Source organism: Gymnogyps californianus, chromosome 11 (genome assembly GCF_018139145.2).
Source record: "Gymnogyps californianus isolate 813 chromosome 11, ASM1813914v2, whole genome shotgun sequence".
NCBI classification, from domain to species: domain Eukaryota; kingdom Metazoa; phylum Chordata; class Aves; order Accipitriformes; family Cathartidae; genus Gymnogyps; species Gymnogyps californianus.
The window spans coordinates 21,373,006-21,396,441 of NC_059481.1; the positions used below are offsets into that span (position 1 = coordinate 21,373,006).

General features: G+C 49.1%; 1 protein-coding gene across 1 annotated transcript in view; it reads right to left on the bottom strand.

Moving 5' to 3' along the window:
- Positions 1-23,436, bottom strand: part of IGDCC4 (immunoglobulin superfamily DCC subclass member 4) — a 96,943-nt gene that overhangs the window by 24,768 nt on the left and 48,739 nt on the right. The window contains exons 4-7 of the mRNA XM_050903450.1: positions 22,082-22,215; positions 4,288-4,422; positions 1,443-1,598; positions 528-938 (exon numbers count right to left, since the gene is read on the bottom strand). Coding sequence (XP_050759407.1) covers positions 528-938; positions 1,443-1,598; positions 4,288-4,422; positions 22,082-22,215 — 836 coding nt within the window. The remainder of the gene's footprint in view (positions 1-527; positions 939-1,442; positions 1,599-4,287; positions 4,423-22,081; positions 22,216-23,436) is intronic.

The window sequence follows — 23,436 nt, forward strand, 5'->3', positions numbered from 1 at the left end:
TCCACGCTAAGGCAGCTGAAGTTACCAGCTTAATTTTCAGAGGAGCTCTGGCAACAGTTCAGCAAGAGTATTGGCTTGCTGGCTGTTTGGGAAGACAGATCCCAAGAGACTCGCGTGCCTCACTTCAGATTCTGGGTGTGAATAATTTAGTGATTACCCCTGTACACAATGTAGCTGTTTAATATCTCCATTAATAATCACACTCTCTGCATATAAAATCAATGTGTTGGAGGACAAAATAAAGAACAGAAATAAATTTCCAGAAGCGCCTGGTCCCACTAGAATCCAGACAACTTGGCTACGTGGACGTGCTACTGCTGGTCAACAAGTCAGTATATATCAGCTAATCCACAGGCACTGTCACAGGCTGATGCTGATTCCAAGAGAAAATTCCTTTACCTGCAATGAAAAGGGCCAAACTAACCGGAATTGCCTCACACTTGCCACTAGCTGGGAAAGAAAGTCAACCTGTGCCTTGTGTCTTGTACCTGCAACACAGCTGTGTTGCACAGGCAGATAACACCTACCCACAGCCCGCTGGTAATGTAACGAGAAGCCAATGATCTGCTCGCTGTTGTACTCTGGCCGCTCCCAGGACACAAGGACTGTGGTGCTGGAGAGGGACACGGCTGACACCTTCTTGGGAGCGCTGGGCAAACCCTCCCGCACGATCACCGAGAGCTTGGCAGTGGCACAAGCCATGCCCAAGCTGTTCTCAGCCACGCACTGATAGTAGCCAGCATCCTCCAACCCAATCTGATTGATCACGAGGCTCCCGCTGCTCTGCACCTTCACCCGCCCGTTGGAGAGGATGGCCTCACCGTTCTTCAGCCAGTGAATCGTTGGGGCTGGCTCGCCCTCTGCCTTGCAGACAAACCGGGCCGTGCTGGCTCGGGTGCGAGAGATCGTTTCAGGAGCCTGGGAGATGCTGGGTGTAGCTGAGAGGAGAGAGGACAAATTAATGCAGGAAGGAGGAGGAAAAGATAGCAAAGCAAATCCCTTCTCCTCCCCACTCAGTGCTATGTTTTATTCAGTAGCAGCTTTGCTTACAAGATAGGATTTGCCAGGCAGACTCTAGAGGCTTAATTTAGACTCTGTCCAAAAGGAAAAATAAATTCTGTATCAATCATGTGCTGCGTTCCCTGATCCTAGGCTGTTCTCCCTGCTGGCTTCCACTATACTGAAAGTTAATTGGTGATACAGATTTCCATGGGGGAACCCTGGAGAACAAGAATAAGGCATAAAACGGTTCAGTAAATACAAGGAACTAAACCCCAAACCCCCTCTCCCAGTGAGACCTATCGCAACCCAGGGCCTCCTGGCTCTAACCTGGCTCCCTTCTCACCCAGCACAGGCCACAAATGCAACTTCTTGGGGAGCTCCTGGATATTGGTCCAAGTAATCTACAGCTACCTGGAGCATTTATCCTGCTCTCTACTCACCAAGGACCCGGAGCTCAGCTGCGGCTGTAACGAACTGCCTGGTCTGGGGTTTGTTAGCACGGCAGACGTACACCCCTGAGTGATGGGGCTGGCTGGAAGGAATGAGGAGGTTTGTCCGGCCCAGCACAATCACATCTGTGGAAACGGGCTTTCCATCTGCAGGAAGAAACGTGCACAAATGTGGGAGGGAGCCCCAAGCTGCCCTTTATGAGGGCCTGTAAACAACGCATCTACTACAGCCAGGATCACAGCTGGGGAGTGGAGAGACCCCCAAATCCCAAACCCCAGCCCAGAGGAGGATTCCTGCTGGGACACTCCTCAGTGCTTGACCAAGCATCAGCCAGCCCAAGCCAACATTGGCCCAAGGTTTAGTTTAGCCTGTAATAACCGAAAAAGTTCTGTTTTGCATCAAAATAGTCTCCGATGCCTAGGGCGTGGCTGCAATGAGATCCCCCAGGAATAGCACATTCAAGGGAAAGCTATGTGAACGCACATTTTGGAAAAGCTGCTGGATCTGCCTGCTGACCCCCATGCACAAACACACATGCCTCCTCCTCTTGCTCATTAATGCAAATGTCAGCAAGAGTGCTGAATCAGTAACAACTCAGGGGTTCTTCCCTCCTCTGGGTCCCGGACATGAACCCAAATTTACTAAGCTTCCTGATTCATTCTTTGCTTCCAGCTTGGCTCCTGATCTGTAAGGTATCAGGAAGACACCTGGTTCTCCTTGGGGCTCTGGTGCTTGGGTCAGAGACATGGGCCATGAGCTGCCCTCCCCATTCTCCTGGCTAGGTGCTCAGCACTGCTGAGTAGAGAGGGAGGAAAGAGTGGCTCCGGCTCCCTGGCCAGAAGCTGAGCCGTCCTTCTACAACTTCAAATAGCCCTAGGCTCCTCAGCATGTCATGGACAAGGCAGTAGGCTGGTGCTGGGCACTGCTTATTCTCAGCGCTGCTCTGATGTGAGAAACATGGGGACCATGGCGTTGGTCCCCATACTCTGAATGAGTGTGGGGGAGCAAAGCCAAGGGCTGGGGACAGAGTATGGGCAAGCACAGTCTGGCCGAGGAAAGGCTTGGATGGGAGGTCAGGAACCCACGGCCAGCTCTGGCACAAGTTAGCAGGCTGGGAGAGCCAGCCAAATTATGCAGCACTTGTGCAACACCAGACCTTGTCCCTCGCCACCTGCAGAAGCATGAATGTCTTTCAGACAGCAAAAACTCAGCACCGGCCTGCCTTTACCTCTCACAGATTCAGCTGAGCCTGTTTCTCAAGTCAGAAGCAAGCTCTCCACCTCCACTGTGAGCAGCTGCACCTACTTAGCACCATCAGCAGGGAATGCAGCTGAGATCGGATCCCCTGCCCCCTCCATCCATTTTGGGGGTCTTTAGATGGCCTCACAGTTCAGCGGCTGCACGCTCAGAGGAGGAGAAAATCTGTGCACCCCATTTGCACTGGAGCGGTTTGAAAATCTGACTCCAGATGGTAGCAATTAGCTGACACCGCCAAGGCTGGCAAGAGCCAAACGGGCAACCTGGAGGTACAATCCTCGGTGTTACCTACACGACTAACCGTCCAGTAACCCAGCCTGCTCTTTAACGAAATCTTGCAAAGAAACATGCTTGTATAACACAGAATTGCTAGCACTGTTAATCCATCTTTTCTAATTGAAGAGTTCACACTGGGAAGCAGAGGGGGATCAAGCAAACACTTTAAAATAAAGCATGCAAGGAACTGTTTCACCAGCCTTTCCCCCATTCCCCCTCCTCTTCCCCCCATCCAAAAAACCTTCACAGTGATAATTAACTCTAATAATATCTACTCCACTATGAGCATCAGTAGCTCTCAGTAAAGCAATGAATAAGTGATCTAGCATGGGAAAGCTGAGTATTTGTAATTGTGAAGGGCACAGGATAAACCAGAAACATTTCTGCCAGAATATTTAATCCTTGCTGATTTGACTTCCAAAGTTGTATCCTCTGAGATTTTTTTGCTCCTTTTTTGTGGGGAAGAGGAAATATTTATGTACGCTAAAATCACTGCCTGTGGACAAGTCTGGGCTGAAGACCAACCACAATAAATGGTTACAGGGGAGAGGGGTCTTAAATCATGACCTGGATTTATGAAAATGACCGAGAGCGTTTTCTGGGGGAGAATCAACTCCCGAGCTGAGAACGTCTTCAGTCAGAGCCTCTGAAATGGCTGTGACACTCAGTGAAGTGACACTAGCATCCTACTCAGGACTTAGGCTATCATCCCTGGGTAAGGTATGCCAGTCTGGCTCATTTGTACACCTCTAACGAGACCTAAGCATCTTCTGGATCCTTCCATTACCAATCCGACCACAGTAAGATTTTTGAATAAAAACCTCCCAGCAACATGCCCAGCCACTCCAATGATTAACAGATCTTATCATGTTTTATAATCCTGCAAGATAATACAAGTTACTTCTCCAACGCAATGGCAGATTCCACAGAATCCCCACTAACCTCTGAGTCCCCAGAGGAGTGGCATAGACCTGACCCCATCTCATGACCTTCGCTGCTCAAGCTCATACAATGAAGATGACTAATTTAGATCAAAAGGCATCCAGGCACTAGAACTTCATATATTTCACAGATCAAACAACTATAAAGTGAACTGCGTGCTTTGTAACCTTCTAGATTTAATTAGTAATTCCAGTTAAGCAAGGACACCCTACACTGTGACACCACCTGCGTCATTAGGTACCGATGGAACAAGCACCCTTCCTGTCCCACAGATTTTACCACTTTTTAATACATTTTTAGAATAAAGTATCCACAGGTTCCTCTTGACAACAAACACTTAATTCTGTCCCTCATGCTCACCTTGTCGTATCCAGGAGACGAAGGGGGTGGGATCAGCAGCCGCCATGCACTCCATCACCACGCTCTCCCCGGCCACCACCGTGGTGTTCTCCGGAGCGGCGACGATGGTGACATCTCCTCCTGCTGGCTGGGAACCTAATGTCAAAAATAAAAAGAAAAGTCTGTCCTTCCAAATTGCAACGTCCCTAGAAGAACACAGAATGTAGAGCCCAGACACCTCGGCCATGCTTACCCAGGTAGTTTCACGTCTGGTAACGGTTCATGCCCAGTTGGAGGAGAAAAGCAGGTCTTGCTTTTACACGACTACAATGTTTTTGCTAAAGAAATGAACAAAGGGGTGCCCTGCAGACTTACTCTAATCATGCTGGCCCTAGTAAAACTAATATCAGGATTTTCACATGGAAAATAAATAGAGTTTAAACCCAGCACCTTCATCGACTGTTGCTAAATGGATGTTTGTCAATTAGATGAAACAAGACACCTCTATCCTCAAATAAAGCAACAGTCACACAACACACCCTTTGCCAAGGCATTGTAACAGCTCAGAAAGAATCTAGTAACTTGGTTAAAGAAATTCTATCATCTGGACACTGTACTGTAAACTGCAACAAAGAGAGGTCAAGCCTCTGTGTCCAGGCCTTCACCTGATGGTACAAAGACTAAATCAGTCATTACACCTCTGGAGGAGAGAGCGCTATTTAGCTTATACGTGCACAGACCAACAGCCAACACGTAAATCAAGCAACATTTACAGGAAGATCTATAGGCTGCATTGCACAATGTCTTGAGAACGAGATGGGGATTTTTTGCTTGAAATGAACCTTCTGCCTGTGTCTGCCCACCGCTGAGCAGAGGTTAAGGGAAGGTTAAGGAAATGCCTTTGCGGCAGCCAAATTTTTGTTGTCAGATGAAAACAACTGGAGCGCTCTTGAGCAGACCAGACTGTTCATGACCCTCGACAGTAGCAACCCTGTTCTTCCAGCTCTCCCAAATACGTCTAACTCTGAGGGACGCTTTTGTTGTTGTCCTCATGAAGGGAAAAGTAACTGCAGAGGAGTCATGTAGTACAAGTAATCCTTAGGCCTGCTCCAGGTGCTCCCATGATCTAGCAGAGCAAGTTGTTGGCAGCAGGTCTCAAACAAATAAAAGCAGGTCCGTTTTGCACAGTACACACTCACTGTCTCAGGATGCTGCAGAGTTCAAAAACCAAGAGGTTCAGACGAGCTCATGAAGGACACATTTACCAGTGCTGCTAAATACAAAGGTCTCACCGCAGTCCCCAGCCCAAGATGTTCCCACATCCCTGACTGTCAGATGCTGAGGGAGATGTCCAAGGAAAGCACCATGCCCTCCCTGCCCAGTTTTTTTACATGCTTTCCTCTAGCATCTGCTGTGGTCACTTTTGGAGATGGCACTGCAATGGCTGGACCTCTGGCCTGACCCACACTGGCCATTCATGTGGCATCCAAACAACACTCATTCATACTTGACTTTCTTGTGAATATAAACCAGAGAAGCTTTGGCCTCAGCATGCAGGCCTGCCTGCGTGGCAGGAGGCTACACATTGCTGCACCGAATGCGCTGCGCTCAGCCCATCTCCAGGCTCATTGCCATTTACTCTAGTACACAGGCTTGCCAAAGAGAGTTGGTTCAACACCGAAATTTTCTTACAGTCCATGCACGCGTGAAAGGGATTTCCATCTGTAGTATTACGTGAGCACAGTTTAAAAGGAGCTAGCAAAATCCCTGAGGCACCAAGGGAAAACGGGAGAGAGCAGGAGCCAGTGCTTGTCCAGCAGATGGAAGCAGAGACCGAGGAGCACCCGCAGTCCCCTACCTGGGGCAATGGCTGGACCACACTAAACTGCAACCCCAGCCCTGGGCAAACACCAGCAATAAGAGCTGCCATGGGGCATGAAGGAAAAGCCAAGCCAGCTATCCTCCTTCCAGTGGAACAAGTACGCTACACAGAGGGCTTGGTGTGTACAGGCACATACAACCTCCTTTTGTGCTTACAGCACGGTGTGGGCTGGCCAGGGCTTTGCTACATTCGCATACATTAGCTGTTCACATCGTTCATGCCTACAGACACTTTCAGCCTCACAGCCATCACATCCAGCCACAGCAGGACAACGCGGGGGACAGAACAGGGACAAGAAGAAACCACATCAGGCTATGGATTCAGAGGCCTCATTGACAAACAGATCAAAGTCCTGGCCACTCTTAACTGCAGCGCCAAGGCTGGGCTTGAGAACTACTGAGACAGAAAATGGGCTTAATGCAAAAACAGGCATGGGAGCTTCCACAACAGGCATGTAAGCTGAAGGATCAGAGAAATGCAAGGCTCTTTTTCAACAGCAGCTTTCTTTTAACTCCAGCCCCAGTTCAACAAAGCACTAAAATCCACAAGCAATCATTAGTCCTGCAAAACAACTGTGTGCAGGGACTCCAGCGAGACCCGGCTGGATGGGTGAGACTGCTCAGCACATTGCTAATGAGAGGTCTCCACACTTTCTCTACCCCATACGGCAGAGAGGGATGAGGCAACATTGGAGAAAGAACAAGGAGAAGGAGCTTTCCAGCCAGGATTTGGAAGAAAACACATGAGAAAGCACCAGAAGCAAAGGAAAAGGCTTTTATAGCAGCCATTACAGGGAAGGCCACAGCACTGGGAAGACACTGGAGAACCCAACAAGTTGGGATGAGGTTGGTTTTAAGAGTGAGCCGGGGAAGGAGGTGCAAAGGAGCCCGGTGAGGAGCTGCTCTCTGCTGAGGGGCTGGCAGCACGGCTGGACGTGGTCACACCTCTCCACAGACTGCAGGCTCAAGCCCCGCTCACTGTGCAGAGAGCTCAGCGAGCCTCATCTGCCCACCCTGGAGACCCGTTACCCATTGTGGGGCCATGGCAGCTTTTGATGAAAATGAACAGGGCAGCAGCACCTACACCCCAGGTCCTGGGAGCAGGGGTATACCGGGACAGCCTTCCACCCTACCACGGGAGTGAGCTTCTTTACCCAACACCACCGGCTGCTGGCGTACCTGCTGGGCAGGACGTGTCTGAAACACGTCTGTGTGCATAAAGCTGTCCTTTTCTGCAGTGCTGGGGAAAAAATAAATCTAGAGTAAAAAAATAACACCAGCCAGATGGCAATATATTCCTTGCCAGATTTTCAAGTAGCTTTCTCTACCAAGCTTAGGGCAGAAGAAGAGAGAAAGCTCCTCAAACCTGACTTAAACACTTGTCTGTTGCATTCAGGTGCATGGCCCCAGGTGCCAGCTGGCAAAGGCACCTTACAGGTTATAGAAATGTCACATGAAGGCACTTGTCCCACTTCACTTGGTCCCTAGACAGCTGCCTTGTAGTGCTGTCAGTCACTAAGCGAGGGATTTTACGAGCTGCACAAACTCTCACTCTGAAACAGCCCCAGGAGCCATCAGCCCAGCTCTGCAGTCTCCTGGTTTAGCAGAGCTGCCATGAAGCGCTGCTGTAAAAGCACAGCCTACAGCTTCACCTTTCCCTGGGGCCTCGCATTTCTCCTGGCTGGGGAAGCACCAACGAAACCCTTCACCGCTCTCACCCTGAACAGTCCCGCAGCAGCACCACGTGCCGCCCTTCCCTCCAGTGCTGCCCGTCCTAGACCCTGGGTGCTCCGGAAGGGAAAAAGCAAGGAGCTTGTGGATGGCCAGGTAACGAGCCAGCAGAAACCAGGCCTGGTGACCCAAAGGGCTGATGACTAGCTACTTATCAGCTCCATACTTACTCTGCAGAAGGTACAAAGAGAGCTGATATCAGGGCTTCCTGACAGTCAAACTCAAGGTCTCTCTGACAACCAAGAGCAGCAACAGCCATAGGGATCTGTAGCCCAAACATCCATTTCTGCTTCCTTCTCCCTCAGCCAAAACTCTGGTTTCAGCCTTGGAAAAAACTATTGGGAAAACATATTAGCCCAGACCCCACATCTGTTTGTCACTGATTATCATTGAAAGTGTATTACAAAACCAAACAGTTCTGCTTGCTTTCCCAGTACATTCCCGGGTGCGTGCATGGATGAATGCCCCATACACCGCTTCCACACACAAACGCACTTCTCTCCAGCTTTGTATTTCACTGTGGGTCTGTCAGAGCAAGTCTACAAGTCAAGCTCCTCTTTAAACTGAGCCCCCTTTAGAGTACATTTTTCATTTGCTGCCTCAATAGGCTGGTTGGACAGGATGGATCGCAGGTTAACTGCTACGAACTGGGTTTCATTTGGTTTGAAGAGTTCCCAAGAACAGTACTAAGCTAACCAGGAAAACCTCCACACAAGGGATTCCAACAAACATCAAAGAGTAAAACCAACATGAGTTTTTTGTCTCCACTGCCATTAAGATAATTTCAGGTCAAGGGGAATATTGTTAGAACCAAAGGAAAAAAGAGCTGCAGTTTCTAAGACATCTTTCACTGCCTGAACAAGACAGGTCACTGAATGCACCTGCGCCATGCTGTCCATTCTGTGGTACTAAAGCTTTCACAGCACTGTTATTTAAAACTCGGGCTTTGAGATCTCTCCCACCCCCAGGCTTTGTTTTGTCTCTCCAAGTAGCAAAGCTGCTCTAGGCAAAAGCTTTGCACAGCCCAAGGCACAACCCATGGACTCATATCAAAACCCGCTGCCATCGATGGCCTTTGTGGTCTTTTTGCCCTTCTGAATCAGATAGATCAATTCTACCCTCTTTGACTGAAAAAACGCCTGTAGGGTGCCAAACGTGGGCCTGGGATGACTTGGAGTAGTGCACTAGGACTGACAGAAATCCTCTGGGCACTGAAAGAGTTAGAGAAGGCGGCTCTTTTCCTGCACAGTTCGTCAACCCCTGCACACGCTTGTGTCTGCACAGGGAGACGGCAAGGGTGCCATCATAGAGCAAGAGACAAGACTTACTGATAATCTGCAGAAATATTTCAAAATATTCCCCTAGGTTTTATTGTTTACGAACAACTCACTACAGCAGACTTCTCAGCTTATGCATTTTTCCACTTTCTTATCATGAGACAGGAAAGTCAGGTGAAATTTCAGTGCTCCGCTTCTTTGTACCACTGCTCTCATGGGCATCTCTCAGCGTCTCGAGCTGGGTTCCAGGGCCAGGCGGTGGGCAGGCACAGAGGAAATACAACAAATCGCTTATGATCAAGTGTAGTATAAAACCAAAAGGAGGTGGGGAGGGGAGCACAGGGAACCTTGAGACAGCAAGTGAGCATGCCAGACAGACTTCAGCACACAGGCTGCCTAACCTCTAAAAATCCAATCTGTATCCTTTCAAAGCGAAGGGGAACCGTGAGCAGGGATGTGAAGGGAGGCACCATGGGGAGCTGCTTGGGACAAAGCTCAAAATGTTTATTTGAAGTTATAGCTTGAGTTATAACATACATGAGTGATTTCAAACTCCAAGAGTTTACAACTCGGGTCTGCCTCTAATGCATCCATAATTCATCAGCTATCCTCTCCCGCCTCCCCGCTCTTGTTAGTGCGGAGTATCAGCAAAGAATTCAGGCGGTGCAACAGGAGGAAAATGTTTTTTGTTCAGCCAATTTGTGATGGTCGTTTGCAGTGACAAGAGGATGACTTCTTGGATGGGAACTAACACTTCTCTCCTGACTCCATAAACACCCTGCCTTGGCGAAAGTGCTGGAAGGTTAAACATGACTTGCATGGTGACACATTCAGCTCTCAGCTGTCAGCAGTTCAAGATTTGGAGATATCCAACAACCAAGCAACAATTTTCTGTTCTGCGAACTTTCTCACCCTCTCTGGAGGAGGAGCATGAAACCTTATTCATCCCTGCGAGCCTCCTCCGGGAATAGATTCTAGCACTGAGCAGCTGTTCATTAGAGAAAGTCAATGCTGTCACTGCTGTTATTCTGCAGACAATAAAGGAGCAAATTACCCATTGCAAAGCACACACCTTCAAAAATGCAGTCGCTGTGTTTGCAGAGCATGTCCTACTCCCACTCCCTAGCTCTCTCCTTCTCAGACAACTCACAGACCTCCTGGACTGTTCAGGGAGAAAGCTGACAGCAACCATGGAGGAGAAAAAACATATTCCACACCTGCCTTCCTCCTCCTTTTACACTGTCCTGGAAAGTTATCTACAATTTATTTCCACTTCTGGGCTAGACCCAGGACAGGAGATAACTAGCATGTAACACCTCTAGGTAGGACACCTGCGTAACTGTATCCTACCACTTTGGCATATCTGCTTTGGGGGCAATGTAAACAATGTCAGATCTCAAACCTGAGCATGCTTAGCAACAAGCATTTCTTCTTTTGTAACTGTTCTCATCTGAACACAGCAATGCACAGCTTTGCAAACAGGAAAGCAAAGCAGCCAAGAGACGACTGGCACCAGTGATTTTTCAGAAGTGGCTGGAGATGTTGGGTGCTGCCCTTCCAACACCATACAATTCAGGCCTCCCCAAAGTATCACAAGCCAAACACTGTCTCCTCTTCTCCCAAACGCAGCTCTCACAACCACGCATCCTTTCCAAAAATTACCATTTGCTTTTTTCGGGTTTTTCTTCCACCTTTGCTATATCAGTCCCTGTGGCAGTTTGGATCCCAGTTCTGTTTTCCTCCATCACTGAAGTTGGGGAGGGATGACTTTTGGTGACAAGATTATGGACTCAATTCACCAAACATTTGGTACTGCTTTGATGGTTCTCAGCCTTGAAAACTCCTCTGCAGAGGATCAGGCTTTGGTTCACAAGCCTTACAGGAGCTTTTAGACGTGTGCCTCAGCAGAAACTCCAGCACTGACAATGCTTGGGTACTGGGACTGCAAAAGTTGTCCCAGTGCAATCTGGCAGCACCAGTGCTCATAGCCTCTGGCATTAGAAATGCTCCTTTCTTTCCCTTTTCAGGCAGTTGCGGCATGCCTGGGTCAGCACACGAGTCAACTTGGAAGCAAGGCTGAAAAGGAACCCGGCTTTTATTGCACGAGTGACACTGTATTGGCGTAACAGGTTTTTCTGCCCAATAATATAAATGAACTCAGTAGATCAGTTTTGTATTGTCTTTTTACCTCACATGCTCAAAACATTTTGTAAGCAGGTATGCATTTGTCAGTGCAAACATTTAATTGAAGAGCTGAACAGGGGAGAATTTATCTCCACATTTTGGAACGGGGACAGAGTCTCCCTACTTACTAAGTTAGTGCTGCAGCAGAGCGGCTACACATCATTTGTCATCTTTAAAGCAGCATACAAAGAAACATACATAAATGATTAAAACACAGAAGTTCAATCACTTTCTTAGCGCTATTAAGAGACCTCCACATACAGCACTTGTATCTCAAACTACTATCACAAAATCCCCAACAAAGAAGTCAGCAAACAGATCCCAAAATACATGGTGCAACCTACACTTCTAACAGCAGGCACAAAACCTGCTCCTTTAATGTCTGCATAGACGTACATGCAAAATGGAGAATTTAACAGATGAAATACACTTCTATGGTTTAAAAAAAAAAAAAAGAAAAAAGGAGAGAGATTAATGAGTTTGGATGAGAAGTGTTCATTTACTACCTGGACACACTCCTCAGACCAGCACCTGCCACAGCTTCTGGGGTCTCTCCACGGAGCGTGTTACATGCCGAGTGTGGCAGGAGGAGCTGCTCTAGGAACTGCTTTTCACTTGGCTTGAGAAACAGCCTGTTAAACATTTTCCCCAGCTCTGTGTTCTGTGTCTGGAAGCCTGGGGAGCACCCGGATCCCAGTCCAGACAGGCAGAGGGGCCATCAGGCAGCCCTCTTTCATTCCCCTCGACTTCTTTATACAGCTGACAGATTTCAGCTCAGAAATTAAATCCTTTAATGTACCAGCTCAGCCACAAGTTGACACCCTGAACTGTATGTAACCAGAAGCCCAGAAAGAGGCTGAGCAGAGGCAGGTTTCCAGGAATTGCCCTAGATTTTTAGGGGGCTCGTCCCCCACCCGCCTTGATCCTTCAGGGTACGGAGTTTTACATGTCCAGGGTACGTTTAGCTCTGCTGCAAAGCAGTCGGAGTGTGCTTTGCCCACTACTCCACCTCCTGTAAAGCTGTCAACATTGGCTCTCTGTTTGCGTACATGCATTTGGAACTGCTCTTCATCACGCCAAAAGGGATGGGAGCCAGCCAGACTGCACGATGAATTCCTGCTTGCTTCCCCAGCGAGCGCTTGGAAGCGCCTACATATGCACCGCTCTGAGCAGGAGCTAGGCAAAATAACCAGGAGGTGCCACGCTGACAGCCGCAGTCATGCGGCCCTGCAGCCCCGCTGCACAGAGAGTGCTGCCGCTTTTACGAGAATTAGGGCTCTTCTGGTTTTCTGCCGCAGGCTCAAGTTAGCCAAAGGGTTGGAGACCTCAGGCCATGCATCTGAATCCTCAGAAGCCTGAAGATATGTCTCAGAGAGTTTCTGAGAGGCAGAAGAAGCAGACCACGAGCTGGAATGTGGCAGAGGCAATAGGAAACCCAAGCTTAGGGCACAGTGAACACTGAGACCTACCAGAAGGACTGTGTTGGAGCAGCATTGATAATACCACCATTTTAGATAATAACTATTAATTAATAAGCCTTTAACCATTCCTGGCACATTTTCACAGACCTCAGCGCGAACAAACTCCTTAAAAGAAAGTCACTCAGTGTACAGTAGGAGTTAAGCCTCTAGATCAGATGAGAGGCCAACAAAAAGAAGTGAAGAAAGGAGCAGAGGTCCCTCAGTGTCTCTGAAGCAGTTTGGAGAATGGCAGAGCAGTCTCCCTGCCCTAACCCTAAGACCCAGACAGCTTATGTTACTCAAGCTGAGCCCTTAAAGCCCTGCAAGCCCTAGCCATTCCCCAGCAGCTGCCAGAAACACAGACAAGAAAGATAAGGGCTGCAAGAGGACGCTTTGCAAAGTTATCACCGCAACAGGAACCACCACACTACACCAGGCATGTCCCACAACTGACAACACTGATGCTACTGCAACACGCCTTTGTCAGCAGCACAAGAGCATAGCCAGACCCCATCCTTGATGCGATCTGTGCTGCTCCAGTCCAGTCCTTCAACCTGCCTAGCTGCTGTGGGCACCAATCCTCCACACAGCTCCAGCACAGTGCCTCAGCCCTGACCAGCCAGGACGATGCCCCAGCTTCCCAGCAGGGCCAGGCTATGATCCAGTGGTTCAAGAGAAAGAGAGTCTCCCCTGGTCTCTGCCACTAACTCACTGTGCTGCTGTGGGCACATCTCTCAGCATCTCCGTGACTCCACCTGCTCAGAGTTCGTAACATAGCTAATTCACAGAAGCGAAGGTGCAAAAGTAATAGCCAGAAAGCATCAGAAGACCCTTAACAAAAGCCACAGTGTCAGAGATTTAAGTATAGACACCCACCCCAAATCAGTAAACGCCCAATGGCCCTGGGGACCTAAGCTTGCCAGCCTCTGGGATTCAGTGGGAACATTCCCACACTTCTTTAACCATCATTACGCCACCTCTCTTTGCCATTTTCCTAGGCCACCACACCACCTTCCAGGGTGATGCAGGAGAAATCTCCAAGAAAAAAAGCTGTAAGGCAGGTAAAGATACTCTGTTAGCTCTTGAACAGAAATGAGACAGAGACATGGTCAACAGAGGACCCTTCTGGTTCACAGGTCAGAAGCCCTGAAACTCCTCCTCACTCAGTCACCTCACCTTGTCTCAGTGACTGGAACCATTTCACTCCAGTAACTTCCTCCTTGTGCTCAGAGGCTGATGTTTCCCAGGGGCTGACACCTATTTCATCCGATCTATTTGCAATTCAGATTTATTTGCAACATCAGATATATTTGCAATTCATGTACATCTAGCGACAGCAGAGAGGGAACCGGCTGGGGGCCGTGGGCTGTGCAGAAGGATACAACCTGCTTTCTTTGCGACCAGGGCTTGTGCTCTGTCCCATTCTGTCTGCCAGCGATGGCCATTCACATTACTGTCATGTACAGCTTTGAAAAGAGAAACATTATGGGAAGCCACCTTGTAGTGTGGTCTCCCTGATGCCAGGTATGCAGAATGCTTCCTACAAGCTACGCTTCAAACACACAACATGCTGGGAGCCTACAGTAACACAGTCTGGCAGCAAACAAAGACTGCCAACTTGGAAGGAAGAACTAAAAGCAGATGGATGCATCTGCATTAACTCAGGACAATGCAAATCTGTTTTTCTAGGAAAAGTCTGGAAGGAAAGCTGACTTTCCATGGGGAAAGATCATTACTGATATCCACAGATTCTGTCAAAGCCCTTCGGCTGGACACTTGCTGAGTGCTGCAGAGAGCCCCGATCCATCTAAGGCTGTGCCTGAAGACAGGTAACACCACCTGCCTCTCCTTATCCCATTCTTCTTCTCTTTTCCTGCTTCTCACTCTCGTCCACAATCCATGCGGTATCGCCCCTTGGCTGCACTGGAAACAGAGTTGGGCAAAAGCATCTCTAAGTTACTGAAGGCAAACTCCCAGCTGTGTGCTGAGCGATCCCTGGCATCTGAGATATCCAAGCAAGGGCTCAGAGCAGCACAGCTCAGCTCCTGATTCAGCCTCCCCTGTGATCTGGGCTGATTCACCCCATTCTTATTCCTTAGCACCACTGGGCCTGTAGATACTGGTGGGTCTTTGAGACAGGGACAAGCCTCCTCCGTATGTCTGTCCCATGTCTAAAGCAACAGGACCGTGAGCTTTGCTATGCCTCTGGACACTTGCAACATCTTCACTCCAGCTGTTAGGATGCTGTAAGTGCCGTAGGGCACCACTAGCCCTCGACCTCAGAGAGCTACTGAGGCTCTGCTGTAACACAGACAATTAATAATTAACAAGTGCCATCAGGAACCCAACCACATCAACCTTCCTGTCCCACAGCCCACTGCAAGCTGCTGACCTAATTATGATCTCTGTTCTTAGCTCCCTTCCAGCCTCACCATGCAGGCACAGCCTGTTCAATACTCTCCGGGAGAGGCCAGGTGTGATCCCTGCAGTGCAGATGTGCTGATGCACCACAGGGTTACACCACCACCAAAAAGACTCTCAGAGGAGAGCTGAATGAAGCCTGATGCTTAAACCCTGCTTCAGTCAGAGACTTACCAAACACCAGCTCTTATTTCAGGAATGGATTAACCTGGATTAATAAGAGCTGCATGTGGAGAACACTGGAGGACCGCAAACCATCCCTGAATCCCACCATCCCTGGTCTTCAGGAGTCGGAGGCAGAGCTGCCTGTAACACAGGAGTCTGGCCATACCTGATAGCTCCATACATTATGCATAGCCAACGCTGTGTGTGGGAGAGACCAGTTTCCCCTCAGGACCTGGAAACAGCTCACCTATTCCCAGCCGTACATCCCTTGTTCTGTTCTATTATCCTTGACACCTCTGTTGCCGCTCACTTCAGTGCCAACCCCGGGCTTAGCTGTTCTGCTTAATGGGAGGTGAGGGCTCTGAATTTTGTATCAAACTCTCTGTCACCGCAGGCTGCTAGAGCTGTCAGGACTGTGGCATATCATAGCCCCACCAAACTTCACAGACAGCTGAGCTGAAACTCCCCCTCCGGCTCCTGGGAGCAGGCTGCTGACACTTGAGCTACGAGAAGCTTTCCCTCGGCGATGCGAGTGGTGTGATGCATGCTGGCCCGTACGAACTCCAGCCAAGGAGAGCACTGTGTGTTTGGGTGGGTGCCTGATGCATGTCTGCACCAGCCCTTCACAAGTTTCACCCAAAATCTGTGGTCTCAATCCTGTTCCATGCGTGCTTGAAATCACTAGCATTGCTAGGCTCAGTAAAAGGGAGATGGAGTGAAAGTTTACAGCTCATGTTAGGCAGAAGGTCACTTCTAGCTTTAAAGATTTATTTATTAAGCTAGAAATGCTGCGTATCTCCTCCTTGATCTTGCCATTCTCTGAATTCACACTTACCGTGGTTCGCTTAGCATCCTCTGCCACAGAGGAGGACCAAGAGCATTTTTCACAACCCAGCAGATGCATTACGCAAACAGCTTCGGATACCTGCCGCCCAGAAAAGCGGAGCTTCGAAACACACATAAACATAGTCCTCATGGCTGAGCTTTTGGGATGTCAAGTGGTGAGCAGTTCCCTGCTTAACTGTCAGTAAAGCGAGAGAGCAGAGGGCAAAGAAAAACAGGATGCTAAAAGAAGAGAGAGAAAAGCAACAGAGGTCTGTGCCCAGCAGAAGAGGCACAAGGAACGAGGACACAGCAGTTGCAGGCTGGAACTAGGATGTCCCCTTCTCCAGAGGTGAAGCATCACTTGCTGGTTAAATCAACACCTCACAGGAAAAACACAGCTGCCTTACCCCACCTCACGTTTTCTCTCTCTGTGCATTTCTGTGACCCTCTTGCCTGCTAGGAGCACAGCCTTTAGCAGCCTCCTGTGCCCACAAACCCAGCTGTGGAAGCTCTCCCCCTGCAGCTCTGCCCCCATAACACCACAGGGCCCTGCTGCCTCTGCCACATGGGTTCCTGCTGGAGGAAGACCACCCCTGACTAGGTGGGACCATCACCCCACTCTGGTTAACCCTGCCCTTCGCCATCAATGGCAGCACACACAATGGGATCAACGCCCAGCTGCAGGCAGGGAGGTCAGACCAGAGCAGCACTGACCCGAATCCAAACTTCCCTGTCCCTAGATTGCACGGTACCCGTGTTCAAAGCTGCAAGGGGAGCACAGCACATGTTGTCAGGGCTCAGGCTGAGCGCCAACCCAGCATCCAGCATGTCATTCGCACATGCAGGGACTGAAAATCCACTTGTGGTAACAGCACGTCTGTTTCTGCGAGGTGGTGGCCAACTGCGAGTGCTGCTCACTTCATCACCACCTTCTCCTCCATCCCCAAAGCTCATCCCATTCAATCGCTGTATTCCCCCTACAGCCCTTTGGAGCAGGAACCACCCAGGTCCCAGCACCCAGAGCCAGGCTCTCCCTTGGTACCTGCAAGCCGCTACAATACAAACACCAAAAGAATAAAGAACGTGAAGGTGTTTCAGCTGCCTCCAAGCTCTGTCCCTGTTATCATATTTCATACAAATATTTGGCTGAAAAATACATTTCCTGGGACACTGCTGCAGCAAGCTGCTACAACTGTCAACGTAAATGATGTTCTGCCAACGGCAATCTCGCAGTGTCATCTCTAATAACACAGTACTAAATCCCAGCTCACAGGGGACATGCTCATCTGCTGGAAGACTCTTCAGTGGCATGCTCAGCCCAGACCTCAGCCCTGCTGTACCTACGCCCATCGCCCTGATCTGTTCTCCCCGTTCCCGCATTTATTGCAGCACAGGCAGAGGATCACGTGGAGCACGCCTGTGAGACCACCGCACAAACATCACTGCACAGACGTTTTGTCAGTGTTGGGGGAAGGCTGTTGCGCATTCTGATTCTTGCCAGCCTGGTCTGAGGCAAAGATTTTACTCATATACATGTCACAGCAATCACAGCTACTCTGCATGCACAGATCAGGAATAGGGTACAGAGGACACAAGGAAGAAAAACCCCACACCCACAATCAGGTACCTATCTGCATCTTCCTCTGCAAGCGCACCTCGATGCCCCGCTCACCTGAGCGGACAGACCTCCAGCACCAAATGCCCATAATCACTCTCCAAACTGACTCATCAATTCTAAGAGGGCAACTCCAAGGCTATTACATTATCCCTATCTACAGAGGCAGAAATTAAAGTGCTAAGGAACTGATTCTCTTCTGTGGCCCAAGAACAGAGAGGAAAGAAGAAACCAAGAGTCCTGGCTCCCAGGACCACGCTTTCTTCGCTCTTCTGCAATGACCATCCTGTAAATGTGAAAAGATACAAACACTGAAATCTACAGGAAGGAGCTGTGGGGTCAGGGTCTCAAAATGCATGGTCTTGTTTTAATCGCTTGTACTTCTCCCAGCCCAGCCAAAACTCTATTATAGTCTAAAATTGCTAAGATCTTTAACTTTCTTTAGGTCACTTAGGGGACACCACACTGCTTATACATACTCAAAGGGATTAAAAAACAAGGAGGAAGGAGAATTTTTTCAAGACCCCCAACACCGTGCACCTCAAAAGAATAGGATGAACTGCAGGAAAGTGAAATTTGGGTTAGCTATGGAGAAGAGAGATCCCAGTATCCATTCAATGGGGAAGATGCAATGGGAGTTAGGGGGAGCCACACTCCTTGCATCATTTAAAAAGAGAATGGATGAAGTCCTTGCAAAAATGTACTGTGCTAGCAGAAGCACAGCCTCTGACGGTTATTGGTGCTGCATTGGGGATGCAAGCCGCATTGTACCAGTCGTGGGGCAAACACATAGCAAGAGGTAGTCCCTATCCCCCAGAAAACACACAAAGAGCAAGCATGTGCATGACACAGAGGGGAAAAGTGAAGTGACAGGCAAAGTGACCTGCTGAGACCACACAACATCATGTTCCTCAAGCCTTTCTGCTACTCTTCTTTGAGAGCTGCTTTATGAAGCATGGCAACACCCCCTTGTGTATGTCAAGGACCTGGGAAAACAACCAGGACTCACAGGGAATTAACTCTTTATATACGAGTTCAAAGTAGGGCTCCAGAGCCTGCTTCGAAAAAGGAGCTACAAGAAACAAGACACAGCCCCGCTGAGACCTGACCCCAAGCAAAGGCAGCACGCACAGACGGAGCGCCTGGGAAAAGCATCCTACAGCCAGCTCCTAATGCCCTTTTTGGCAGAGAGCGCAGCAGGGCTGCAGTGTTCATCTGTCTAGGTGAGGGGTGAAGGGACGGAGCTGCCAGATGTGTTTGGCGCTCCGTCCGCCGGGGAGCAGTGGAGATCCAAGGGGAAAATCCAGGTTATCCCTATTTCGACAGCAGGCTCTGTTTCAGGGCTGCGTGACTGTATCCCGCTCTCCCCGTCTGCTCTCTTCCCTTCCAGCTCAAAACGCCGCTTCCCCAGGGAACGTCTGGAAATTTGCACCATGAAGTCTGCACAGCCGAAACATCTGCAGTGCTTACAGCACCACCGTGCACCGCCACTCGCTGCCCTGCCTGTGTAAGGCCAGCATGTGTTTAGCCACCGACACACAATACAGCCTTCCCCACGTGATGGGGAAGTCACACTGTCAAGGGGAATGACACTTTTGGGCCATGCAAATATGACAGAAGGGGGTCGTGCTAATTGCTGCCTCTACTGGGAAAAGGCCTTTAATAAGGGAGACGGAACAATTCCCAGCCATCTTATCAGGAACAAGGGGGAGAGGGGGGAGGAAAAGGACAACTGGGCAGAAGAGCTATAGGGAAACGGATTCTTTTGCTATGCATAGCCAGTTCAAATCCAGTGCTGTCTGGCAGGGGCAGAGGCATGAACACAAGATGTTCCCAGGCCTGAGGGCTGGCAACCCAGTGCAAGCGGAAGTGTTTGCACTATAACCAGCACAGCTCCAAAATCCGTCACGAGCACACGGACTCGGTCATCATCACACGGCACTGCCCAGTGCTGCCAGTGGGACACCAAAGCTGCAGGCACAGTTCGTAAAGAGACACTAGGTCCCACTGCACAAACCTTTTCCAGGAGCCTTGGCAGTGCACTGGGACTGCAAGACTGGGCTCCTGTCTTACCTCAGCACAAATGACTCACTAGCCATCAGCAGCGAGGGCAGAAGTAGTTTAGTTGCTCCTGCCTGCAGACACATAGGAGTTTAGTCCCTGAAATTTCCAAATAAGCAACTCAAGCAACACTAAATAGCTGTATTTCAGGCTATTGTTCTTTTGTTTGTTTTGGTGGGGTTTTTTTCCTGGGATTTTTTGTTTGTTTTGGTTTAGTTTGGTTTTATTTTTTACAACCAGCAAAGGATTTCTGCCTGACCAGTTCACTCCAACCACTATCAGCTGCTTCTGAACAGGGAGGAAAAGACTCTGCGAGCCAGTCCAGGCATCCAAAAATGTGCCTCTGATGGTGAAATGCTGAAACAAAAAAGGATCAATACCATGCCAGTCACTCATGGAGGAGTTTGCAGCCTGCACAGGTCACTGCAGTTTCCCATCTGTCTCAGAGATACTTCTCCCCAATTATAAAAAACCCCAGAGATTTAACAGGCATGTTTTTCATCACTATCAGCTCAATCTGGTGAAAAACTCAACCTCGCATATTTGTTTTTGCAGCCAGCGGGTGGTGTGGTGCTGCAGAAGCGAGATTTGGGTGAGAACTCCAGGCAGAAATCTGCTCAGGCCGGCTGGTGCTCCAGAAGGAATGCTTCCCATTTAACCTCTTCCATTGCCTCCATTTGCAAAGCAGATTAAACATTGCAGAGCTACAAGATAGATACAATTATGCAGAATGAGTTATGATGCCAAGGACAGCATATTCACCTTTGTAGCTTGATCAATATTACTTATCAATAGCAAACCAGACCCAACAAGGGAGCTGTCTCTGGAGTGTGGAACTGCCCATAGCAAGTGCTCCCCTCGCCTCCGTGCTTCATTAAGCACACAGAGGATCTGGCAGGGGCTGGCAATTAGATATAGAGCATTCAACAGCTCACGAATTCTCTGCAGATTCCACACAGATTACCTCCACGACACAATCCATTGATCAGAGGTGTGTTCTCAGGCTCCACAGTTAATTACACTCCCTGCTGATGGATGAACAGCAAAGCCATCTCTGTGAAAATACATTGGTAGCAGAATGCCAAGCAACGCAATCCTAAACAAAGACAAAAGGGGCTGGGAAGGATTTCAGAGCTTTCAAGGTTAAAGCTGCCTACAAAATATACTGGGGTCAGCACGAACAGGAGACAGACGTGGCAGGGGGGTACTGTCCTGCGAGAAGGGACAGCTCAGACACACTCCCAGCCCTGGTGAGTTTTTGCAGTTGCAGGATGGGGATTATACAACACTGGGGAGGCAGCCAGGCGTGCTGGGAAGGATGCTGGAGTCTGGAGAAGACCCCCACTGCACTTATGCTCTCAGCTACGTTCTCATGTCCAGACTTGCTCACTGCACTCTTGGTTTACAAAGAAAAATGCACTCAGAGACTGAGGCCCAGATCGGGAGGCGAAGGACAGCTCACACCCAAAGCCTTGCTCCAACAGTCTGTGTCAGCAGAAGAAATCCCAGCTGAGACTGTTCCCAAATACCACAAAAAGATCTCTGGAGCCTACCCAACAGCTCAGCAAAGAGCCAGCAATATGGACACAGAATGCAAGTCAGATGTCGCTGTGCTTAACCTCCTCTGGACCCTGCTAGGCAACCCAGGGTAGACAGCCCTGCCAACTACTCCAGCCTCCAACTATTTCTCTTGCTAGCTTGGGCAAGCATCTTCCTCTGTCTGTGCCAGCCTTCACTTGTCTTGCCATCCAAGGCCGCTAGAGATAAGATCGCAACAAAACTGCACTTCCTCAAGGTGCAAGCAGGGTGCCTGACCCCTTCTAATAGCCCCAGACCGTAAAGGAGTCTACAGCTGTTAAAACACACCTGCTGTTACAATCCACCTGCAAAAGAAAATCTCACAGAGAGAAACCACCCCATTATTATTGTTGGCTGCCTAGTCCTGTGGCTGGGCAGAGCAGCCAGCTGTGACTCCCAGGTGGCAACACCTCCCAACCCAGCCTGCTTATCCCATCAGAGTAAAGAGAAATCTTTAATAAAATGCCTTCTTTGCAAGTTTTAAGCAAAGCCTGCCATGTGCAGAGCCACACCAGCAGGAGAGATCGTCACTGATATTTCAGCTCAGCTTACCATCACACACAATGGCTATCTGGCAGACATGCGCCCAGCCCAACACGCTCCTGCCTGCACCTTACCTTTCAGAACACTGAGGACTGCATCATTGCTGTAGCGTTTTCGGGCGGCGTTGGTTGCCACGCAGTGGTAAGAACCAGCATCACTCTCCCGCACATCCACAATTTGGAGGACACCATTTGGAAGAGTTATAAACCTGAGTGACCAAAAGGAAGAGTGTGAGACAGGCTATGCCTTACCTGAGCTATTCATCAACTCAAAGCCCTTTTATCCCTTCCTTTTCTCCTGCAAATGTATCATGTGCAGGTCCTGGTAACCACAGCAGAATGGGACCAAGAAACCTTTGAGCAACCCAACTGGTGGTTCTTAAAAAGCAGCAGGTGCAGACCTATCCACCACCCTGGAGTCTTCACAACATAGGATCTGCTTTTGGCAGACCAGGCCAACAGGGCTTTGCTGATACAAAGCAACTGTATAGTATAAAACAACCACATTTCTACATACAGATTTGTAGATGACTCCAAGTGTACAAGTGCCTTCGCACACACTACAGCCAGTGTCACCACTTGCTTTTCACGAAGGTTTGGTAGTCAGAGAAAAAGTACATTGCAAAGGAGTCTGAACAACAACTTTTTCCTGCTGCACCTCAAGCACATGAAGGGACCAACTGATACACAGCTGCACCTTCATGGCCCAAAGCAGCCAGGACACAGCCACCTGAAGCTGCACCATTCCTGGGTTGTGTTGATTCCTTTTGTTCTTCCATGAGTTTCTGGCTTTCACAAGCTGACAAACTTACAGCCAGGCATTCAGTATCCCCCCCCATTTGCCCATGGGGTGCTACTGGGCAACACTTCCATGGAGTGAAATGGCTACATGGCTCATAACATGAACACAATCCTTGCTGCATTATACTGAACAAAGCAGATGATTCACAATTAGCATAAAAGTAGGAGCTGGCTGTCAGCATCTCCATTTTCTGCCTGGATTCCTAGATGGCAGCCTCTTTATTCTTGAATGCAAGGCACAAAGCCTACGTGATCCTTTTTAATTATATATGAGATCCATTTTTAATTGCAAGCCTCTATAAACAGAGCTGCCGAGCTTTGACAGGCAGCTCTGGGTTATCAGTCTTCATTATGAAGAGGACACATTCAAAGGCGATTGCTAATGGGAGGGATAGCAGCTATTCCACAGGAATAGCACAAAGACAAGTTATAACCGTGAATGCCAGTCCTTCCATCCACAAAGATCCCAATAAGTAAACCTGATAAGTAAAACTTTGGTTCTCCAGGTGCTGAGACAGCTGGAGTGCCATGAGCAAGGGTCATGGAACCAGGAGGACCTTAAGAGATCACCCATCCTGTGTTCAAGCCATGGTCACCAACAGCACACCTGCTCCTGCAAACATTTATCC